Source organism: Cryptomeria japonica, chromosome 3, assembly GCF_030272615.1.
Source record: "Cryptomeria japonica chromosome 3, Sugi_1.0, whole genome shotgun sequence".
In the NCBI taxonomy this organism is placed as follows: domain Eukaryota; kingdom Viridiplantae; phylum Streptophyta; class Pinopsida; order Cupressales; family Cupressaceae; genus Cryptomeria; species Cryptomeria japonica.
Genome location: NC_081407.1, coordinates 191,980,593 through 191,990,480, shown reverse-complemented (window position 1 = coordinate 191,990,480; position 9,888 = coordinate 191,980,593). Strand labels below are relative to the sequence as shown.

Here is a 9,888-nt window from a genome sequence, read left to right as displayed (position 1 = left end):
AAACATTATTGTTATTGTTAACAATATTATCATTTATTAATAAGATAAAAACAAATAATGGCAAAATGAATCACATTACGCCTCTTTTTATAGATAGAAAGAGTGTTGTAAGGTAGAGATGTCATATCTGTATATTATTGAAACTGAGTAGATTGGATTAAAAAATCAAAGTACTTATACTCCTTGAGTTCAATGATTACTTCCCAATGCACAAAGCTAAAATTTATATATTCTAGATTCCCTTGCTTAGAAACAAATACTCATAAACGACGAAAAGTAGAACTTCAAACCTCTTCGCATTTTTGTACATATCCACAGTTTGAAAAATTGATCACATTATATGCACCCTTGCATTTCGCCAAAGAAGAAAAAACAAACATCCAATACTTTATTTTAATTTTTCATAGAAATCAATGTAAAGCGATTCAATGATTTTTTACAAACCCAGATATGGGTAAACTACATGGACAACAAATTTCTGAATCGTCTCTACCCAATTAGTGGGAGAAATTGACTGAAATTGCATTTTTATTGGACTTGTCACTTACTAATATCAACAATTTACTCCTCTGTCACAAGCCAACAGTATTAACGGTTTGTTCCGTTTATGAGGAGGCTGGGGCTTTGCAAATTGGGCATAGATTCTTCTGAAGTAGCCATTGCTTGATACAGGGAGAATGATAACTATGATCACAACTTAGCCGACCCAGCTCGTCTCCTTCTTCATACTCTTCCTGTATGAATAGAGGTATCAACCGTTATATTTTGACCCTCTTAAAAGGAGTTGAGAATCCACTCTTGATAGGAAATAGGAGATAAGTTTAAATAGCATTAGAATATATGTGTATGTTGACATTAAACTTTTTACAGAGAGCATTAAAATATGAAAAGCATATGCAAAAAATCCATAACCCTCTTAAGCTTAAGCAACCACCTCAAAATCCAGTTCATAGTAATTTTAGGATTTCAAAAGTGCAAATTATTTGCTCTAATATACCTGACAAACACTGCATTTCACTTCACTTTCCACGGTATTCAGGTCAGCAACTGCTGCATCTGAAGAAAATATAACTCTCTTCATACATCTTGAAATAGTTTCCTCGGTAAGTCCTGTACTAACACTGCCAATTCGGTCCTCCAGTGCTAAAAGCTCCTGAATGATTCAAGAGTATGATAAAGTTGTTACTTAGAATTTGGGCAATTAAAAAGACGGTGTACAACATTTTTGCTAATAATTCAATCTTCAAATATATTCCCCAAACAAACCTCATATGACATGTTATCAATATCAAGCCGCATGTCACTGTGTTGATCATGCAGATTTATCCCACCAAATAACAAATTTGCCTCCAGCATCAATACTTGCTGCCATGAGTAAAAATTTGTTTTTATTAGTTTTAAAACCGATAATTAACAGAGATTTTTCAACAAGCAATAACAAATTAGAACATTACATACAGAAAGGCCCAGATGCACTTATAAGCATTTGAATTTGAAAACATCCAACTTTACCTCGTATGTTAAATCTTCATCTTGTTCAATCCGTTCCAATGCTAACAGTACCTAAGAAAATATTGACAATATTCAAAGCTCAGAAATGAATGCAAAATCATGGGCATAATAGAAATTGTCAAGTAATCATTTCCAAATAATTTTCTCTGCAATTTTACCATTATCACAAAGCAGCAAAACAAGCGCAAAAAGTCAAATCCAAAGTGATGTACGGACTTCAGTCTCAGTTTTTCAGAAGTCCTGGCTCTAAAAATAATGGCAACTATGATAAGACAATTTAGTTTCAACCAATCCCCTCTTTGTTCAACCTGCACATTCTAAACTTGAAACGGCAAGCAAAAACTCTCACGCAATTTAAAATTACCTTTATTTTTTTAGATTTATATTGCAGGGAAGTCCCTCCTTGAAAAGTCAACCTAGAAGAGTTTGTTAATGGTGAAGTCCATTCTTGCTCTCCCCCCACCTTTTCGATCTGTCATTTCCGGGTTTAAACCCCCTTAACCTAGTTTGCTTTCCCACCTTAGCCTTCTTTAGTCACAACTCTCACTTTACTATCTATTTTATCTCTCAATTCCCTTCTTCACCTTGCTTTTCACCCTTCTTCCTCCTTTCATTTCCTCTTTTCTTTCCCATTTGGCTTCCCTTAATATTTTACTCTCTCCCCCCTCCTCTTAACCTCGTCCCTATAAGCTGATAGTTCTCACCTTATTCTATTTCTTTAATTTTATCTTTATTTTAATCTTCACATCTTATTCTGGTAGCCTCTATCACCCCTTTGACCCATTTCAACTTCCCCAACATCTCCCCAGATATTTATCTTCTTGGCATCTTGACCACTAAAGGGTGACCAAAATCTGTAAATCTTCACATTCATTTGCCTCTAGCCCTGATGATGGATCATGGAGTGTGATCTGAAACATACTTTTTTAATAAACCAATGTTAAAAAGGGAACACACCTTTTTATCCAAAAGCTTCAAATAACATAAAAGACTAGTAGTGGATATTCCTCAGGTCATAGAAATGTTACAAAGGAATCAAATATTCCATTCAACACGTCTGATGGTATTATCAAGCAGGAAATGGGTTCTTAATGGCAGGCCACAAATCAGGTTATCCTTTCTTCTTCACTTAAATTGTTTTGAGGAAAAGATTGACCTTATTCTCCCAGTAAGCTTTCAAGCACACAATATAATCAATATAATCATATTACTGTCAGTCTCTCACTACAGTTGAAACCATAGTAGCAAAAATCGGACCACTTTAGTTCAGAGTCCAATGTTTGTATAAGACAACTGGAAGGAAGGTTAGGATGTCTAAGAAAAAAATTGCAATCTGACTTGAGTAATCTAAGTTGCTTTCCCTGTTTGTTGTACATTCCTATTGGTTCATGAGGACAAGATTATCACATATGCCAAAATAAGGAACAGAAAGAGAGACCATAACAAAGCTCCGGGCATCAAAGTAGGCGCATATGATTGAATGTTGATAGTCAATGGAAGACTAGTTCTTGCCCAAGTACAGCACATACTTAATTTGTAAATTAGTCATAGCACCTTTGATGTTATTCAACTTAATCAGTGCTCCCACATTCTCAAGAATGTTTTCTGTCACCTTACAAGCTGTTTCAAATTCCTGGTTTTGTTAAGAACTAAGTTTCATATTGTGGTTCAAACTATTCTCATGTTGTTTGACCTTATTCAAACAGACTTTATCTGTTTTAAAATATAACTCCAGATTTGGCACAAAAGAAGAAAAACAAATTACACTTTTCTTTCTAGCCTTCACATCCCAAGTTCTGGATTTTTTTCAAAAGTAGTTTTGTTTAGCTTATATTTCAATTCTAATGTCATCAGATACTCAGATTTAAAGGAGGAATGGTTGTGATGCCATTTTATGTATGGTTTTAAATTCTTAGTTTTGATGATGGTCAAGTTTCATTGAGCAGTTCAATTAAACTCATGGTGTTCAAATACATTATAAATGTTCTCATATAACTTCAGATTAGGTTCAACAAAAACAAATTTCAGTGTTCACATCCCCAGATTATGGCCATATTCACAAACAATCTTGTTTAGTTCAGACTCCAATGGTTTTATCGGCAGATATTCAGATTTTAAAACTGTAGATATCAGGTGCAAATTTTTCCAACTCTGATAGCAGGTTGTTGCCAAGAAAATTAAAGAACCTATTTAGTCAATAAAATTGCAAAACTCAAAACAACCCAGAAATTTTCTGAATATCCTGATTCCTAATGATAGCTAGGAAAGGTTCTTTTCAACTGTCTCCACAAAAAGGACTCTGTCTCTTAATCTGGAACTCCTAAAGGCAATTAATAAATTGACGTTTTGGACATAGTAAATGAGTTCAAACAATCAAGCATAAAGACATGTCCAGGTAAAATAAAAAGCAGAAAAGGTTACCTCTGCTAATCCTTCCATAGTATGCTGAGTACGCCTGTCACTTTCAATGGACAGAGCTCTGAAAGCCCTGCGTCCATTAATTTCAGGATGGGAAACCATGGACCTTTCAAGAAGAGCATCACTGCCTGATGCTGATCTTACAAAAGCTGTGCCATCACAGAAGCTTGGAGAACTTGAAGATGCTAAAGATGATGAACCAGATGAATGCAATAATGGGGCTACACGAAGAGGAGTGGGCCCTGAGAATGGTAAACCTGTAGAGGGGCATGAAATTGTCTGTTGTCGAATAGTCTGTGCCACTGGTGGCAGTGGAGGTGCTCTTGAAGGTGCAGGACCAGATATAATAGACAAATTACTGCCAGCCTCATCCTCTCTCAAAAGGCTGTAAGAACTACTGCCTGAATCTGTACAGATACTGTTGGGCCTACTTGAAGATCCTCCTGGTCCCGACAAATGCACACCTGCTACACTGTTTGATGTGCCCCGCCTAGTTGTAACATTAAGTCTGTTTGCTACCCTCTCCCCCAAAGTGCAGGCCAAACCATTTGAGACATCATGCCTCCTTTGCAAAGCACCCAAGGCACTTCGTCCACCTGTTGAAGAAGGGCTACGAGCCCTATGTCTATTACCAAGCATTGCATTTGATTCTAATGCACGCATACTACTAGTACCACTTTCACTTGAAAGCCTTGACTCCATAACAGTGTCCCCTCCAATAATTTCATGAGAACCCCATGCATCAGGTTGTGGGGCACGAACTGTTCTCCTAGAGGTTCGAGGTGTTGAACTTGCCTGATGATGTGGGCCAACTCCTAGTCCATTACGAATGGTTCTCTGCGAAACTGGACTGACTGTATTGCCCACCACCGGCACCTTCCCCTTATGTTGACTCCTTACTGAATCACGGCCATCAGTGACTCTTCTACCTGAATCAGTCCTCCTGTTGCCGGAATGCTCTGAGAAACGGGAATTGGATGAAGAACCATTTGAAGGGATGGCATCAGATGCTGATGTGCAGCCAAATTTACCAAAATTACGCCTACTACCCCCCACAGAGGGCATCCCAACATATTTCTCTTTTGATCCAGATCCACAAACTGTGGTAGAACTTTCTTGGGAGGAACTTTTGCCTGCAACTTGGCTTGCAGTTCTTAGAAAAGAAGTCTTCCGCTTAGACACAGAAGGCCTAGAAATATTTATTTCCTCATCAAGACTTACAGGAGTGCTATTTACCTGGCCCACTACTCCCCTTCTCAAATTCCCCTGCTCTTGAGATCTTTCATTTGTAAGTGGGCTATAATGTAATAAAGAATCACTGCTACTACCAGCATCAACATCAAACAAATCTCCAGCCATTGATGATACTGTTGCAAAGGAATCATCTGAAGTATTTTCATGATCAGTTTCAGAAATAATTGATGGACAGGGTGCATCATTTACAAAGCTTGATGCTAAAGAACTTGTAGGACCTACTCCTAACTCTGTAGACCCATTTTCCACTTTACCAATCCACACTTGCTGATCATCTTCATAAATTAAATCTGACAACCTTCTATTTACATTTCGTGACTCTGATTCGTTCCAACTTCCCAGTCTGTTTAGGCACCTGCTAGAAATAACCCTTGGTTCTTTCCTTTCAATATTTGAACTTCTATCAAAAGGACTTCTAATTGTAGGAAAGGCCTGTGAATCCTGACGAAATTCAAACTCAGAATTTGACCCTTCAGAGGATGTCAAATTGGATATCTCTGCTAGACCAAGCCTACTGCTGTTGCCTGCTCCTCCCATCTGGAATATTTGCCCGACATGCCTTAGCTGACCTAACCCAATAGGCATATTGCCTATTGAATTTGACTGCCCTGAACCACTAGAATTTGAAGAAACCTTGTATGCCTTCCTTAGTTTAGCTGTACTAGAGGAACCCAGTTTAGGAACTGGTAGATCTGACTTCTGGGATAATGGTTTACTGCTTGAAGGCCGTGCATCAGTTTTGGAAGACTGTCCCTGTTCCTTATCTTCAATGCCATTGGATTTGATAGCAGGTACCCTGATACTACCTCCAAATCTAGTAGAATAACGAGCAGTTCTTGCTTCCTGATTCAGCTCTCCAGAAGTCAAATGAGAACCATGCCTACCAACTGCAACTGGTGTTACACTTCTTCTGCTAGGAGGATCATCCATGATGGTGCCCAATGTAGTAATCTAGGACAGAATTAAAAAAAAATTAATTCCAAGCCAATGTATATGCTTGTTTCTCAGCCAAAGTCCCTCAGATTAGGATTAATCTGTGGTGCTTCCCTCAGAATAAGAATAAACGTTTCTCCTGTAACACAAACTCATAGAATGCAAGAGAAAACAATCAGTGCATGTAACACTCACATAGATACATAAAGATTATATAACTCCATAGATCCCATAACAGAACAATGTTCAAAAGCTATAGTATTGCACTAGATGAATAAAGAATCCTTCACAAGAACTAAAATATGCAAGATTATTCATTTTTTATCATAAAAATCTAAAGATTGTATTAAAAACACAATGTACAAAAGGAAGACAGCAATTCAGCGTAGAATTTGTAGGTGTTCACAATTCAAACTGATATTTTCAATTTGATCCATAAGGCTGCAAATACTTTTCTGCAAACAAATACTTACCAAAAATGTTGGCATGCTTACCCAGAGTATTATATTATATTTGCCCTATCTTGTCCAAATAAATAAAATAACAACTTAAAGTTATTGGTCATAAGTTACATACAGCTTGAAAAATGAATGAGTTTTTAACAAGAAAATGGAAAAGCAAATGAGATATAGCTTAAATCCAACAAGGTGGTAATTAAGCTCCACAAAGCTTCTAACCATATCATTAAGAATGTCTAGTCTCTCACATAAAGCTTCCCTCTAAGCAATCAGTGTCCCTCAATCCCAAGCAAAAGTTGCTCAAAACAGTCAACATTTGAAATTTATATTGCAGATAACAAAAGAAACATCTTTATAGAATACTAATAAGTGTCACCAGGCACCTTTTTCATTCTACCTAAAGATTAAATAGCACCAACTAGCACAAAATCAACAATGAAGGCAACCTCACATGAACAGTTTGTTCAATGGCTCTCTTTTATACAGAATATGAAAAACCATGATTTAAACATTTAAAAACATATGTTGAAAAAGAGTGAAAGACCTGCAATTACGAAGACCACGGTACTTTTGTCATTTGACAAAAACACTTCTGAATCTGTAAAATTTACCACTCCATCCTTAAAGTTTTATAAGACATTTAGAAAACTACCAATGACTTGACAACACTAATTTGACAAAATCCTGTTTTAATTCTAAAATATACACAATATCGATATCTTGTATCGTGTGTGCTAACTGCACAGTACAGATTTTATAATTTACAGTGTTCAGAAGCATGCTGGACTCAAGTTTTTTGTAAATTTGAAAATCAGAAAGTGGATTTCACCTAACATGAAAAACAAAGAAGACAGTAGCCTTAACAAAATAAAGCCTTACTGGTAACCACCAAAGCATAAATATATAAGACGATTGTTCTAATCAACACAAAATAATCTCACTCCTCTGATCTCCGCACTTGCTTTGTGTTTTGCTATTTTGAGGTCATCCTTGTAAGCATAAAAATTCAAAACTAGTACGGCCCTGGAATTCACAACTCTATGCAATAGGTTATAACATAATTGACTACTAATGTCAATCACTAACCTGAATACACAAAACAAAAGAACTTATAAACGATTAAGCTATCAGGTTAGCTGCAATCCTGTAAATCATTAAAATGTCAAGCCTTCAAATAATTGCAACAAACAGCATGCCAAAATTATGTTCATTGTTGCAATCTAAAGTATGCTCCAGTATATTCCACACTAAATAAATATAATTCAACCAAAAGCTTTACAGTTTACATCGCTTGGTTTTTCTCTGTAATCCAGCAAATCCTTTTTGGACCTATACATAATTCCTACCAACAAGGGAAACTTTACCTAATGGAAATTCTTTGCAATGGTAGGCAAATTATTTTTCTATGTATATAAATAATTCCTACCAACAAGGAAGATTTTAAGTAATAGAGATTTTTCGCAACGGTAGACAAATCCTTTTAATTTAAACAATAAGTAAAATACATGCATTTGCAGGCGGATTTTGGTGGAATGAATTTACAATTAGTTGCATGTATACTTTGGCATCTCGGATTTGTTTTTTTGATAGAAACAGCTGGATAACACAGATATTGGCATATCTGCCTTTCTTGAGCTGATTACAAATGGCATACATCTAAACCAGAGACATAATAATTAGAATTTAGGAAAAAAATAAGAAAGGGAATTTTCATTCAAAGCATCGGGAATAATGAAACGGAATTGTAATACAGTTTACTGCATATTCATTTTACAGGATAATCTGCATTCATTTTACAGGGAAATCTACTTAAAAAATACTACATATTTCATTTTACAAGAAAATCTACTTAAAAGTCAACAAATATTCATCATAAAAAGAAAATAGTTTTTACACAAATTTGCTGAGTGGCGAATCCGAACTTTAATTTGTGAAAAGATAGCCTTCAGAAAATAATGTACTTCTGACTAATACTCGTGTTTTCTCACCATGTTCAAACATATCTTATTCTCTGATTTCACCGGAAGGCAATCAATCTCAAGCCGAACCCCCAAGACAAAACACACAGCAAGAATTGAAGACAGCGAAATTACCATTAGAATCCCTGATACAGCAGGCAATTGATTGATTGGCCTTCACCAGCAACAACACGCATCCGTTCAGATTCAACAAAGAACAAAACTAATCCCCTGAAAAAGAAGCTGTCACAGTATTCACCGATCAAAGCCCTAAAATCCGTGCACTTGATTTAAGAACATCTGAAAGATGAGAACAAGGCACAAATAAAACAAATTAGCCGATTAAAAAAGAAAGCAAAAAACTCAACAACTTAAAATACAGCGACGATGAATCCTAAAGATTCCGCAAACGGACCGTAAAATTAAGCGGTGGCGTCGGCAGAGAACATTTTAGTAATCTATAAATCGCTTGCCTCCATCCATTAAAACCAGTACCGGCAGGAGAAGGAGATTATTATTGTTTGGTGCGCTGAAGATCCGTTTGTTTTTATCATGCCTGGCTTGGTGGATTCCTTCGCCATAGGCGTAATTTGCAACAGAAGGTTTACAACACGCTGCAACGGAACAGAGGGAGAGATAGAGATTAGGACGCCGTAAATGGTGGCCCGTTCCCGTGTTGTACTGATCAACACCGTGCACCTTACACGTGTCTCTCCGCGTTTGCCGGCCGCCGACGCGCCCCGGTGGCCGTTGATTTCATTTCGACGGGAATGGTTTATAAGGGTTTGTAATGCTTTGTTTGGTTTGGCGTAAGCGTAGGGTATGTTTGCTTTTTCCAGGTCAATTCTTTGGGACTCCGCTTGGACGGCACTCTCGTTCAACATGTGGACGAGCCGCCTTTGCTTTGCTTATTTTCTAGGGTTTTGGGATTGTGGGTGTGGGGGTGTTTTTCTATTTTTATCCATATTTTTTATAAATATAGTGTAGTAGATCTAATATTTTTTTTTTCGTTTTTTTGTTATGAATCGGGGTCAATGTATTTTATTTGGAGTTATGAATCCGGGTCAATGTATTTTATTTGGAGTCATGAATCGGTGAGATCACAAATGGTGGGAAATGGCTATTGAGGCCTTACGATGCACTAAGGCATCCAATATGACGCAAGTTGGGCATGGATGCATTGGTGCATAGGAGGGGCTAGATAGCAAATGGTGGACTTCATCTCCAATAGAAACATTAAACAGCAGCATTCGAGTGGAGTTTGAATCTTGAAGGCTTAACTAACCATCACACTATGTCAATATTGGCAAGAGAAGACCCTAAATTTGTGAGAGTACTAGGTCATAATTTGATTT

General features: G+C 36.8%; 1 protein-coding gene across 1 annotated transcript; it reads right to left on the bottom strand.

Annotated features, from left to right (window-relative positions):
* Window positions 1–367: 367 nt before the first annotated feature.
* Window positions 368–9,280, bottom strand: LOC131037333 (uncharacterized). Its single transcript, XM_057969449.2, has 7 exons — window positions 8,949–9,280; window positions 8,669–8,833; window positions 3,934–6,256; window positions 1,513–1,563; window positions 1,267–1,365; window positions 998–1,153; window positions 368–734 (listed from the first exon to the last, which is right to left on the bottom strand). The coding sequence occupies exons 3-7, from the start codon at window positions 6,112–6,114 to the stop codon at window positions 606–608; spliced, it is 2,616 nt and encodes an 871-aa protein (XP_057825432.1). The 5' UTR covers window positions 6,115–6,256; window positions 8,669–8,833; window positions 8,949–9,280; the 3' UTR covers window positions 368–605.
* Window positions 9,281–9,888: the final 608 nt, after the last annotated feature.

What these genes read in the sequence shown, in the direction of transcription:
- LOC131037333 (XM_057969449.2), bottom strand. Translation starts at nt 6,114, where the DNA reads ATGGATGATCCTCCTAGCAGAAGAAGTGTAACACCAGTTGCAGTTGGT. An exon ending in CTATGGAAGGATTAGCAGAG is followed by an intron (nt 1,564 to 3,933) that starts GTAACCTTTTCT and finishes ATATTTTCTTAG; the next exon opens with GTACTGTTAGCATTGGAACG. An exon ending in TGAAATGCAGTGTTTGTCAG is followed by an intron (nt 735 to 997) that starts GTATATTAGAGC and finishes CTATTCATACAG; the next exon opens with GAAGAGTATGAAGAAGGAGA.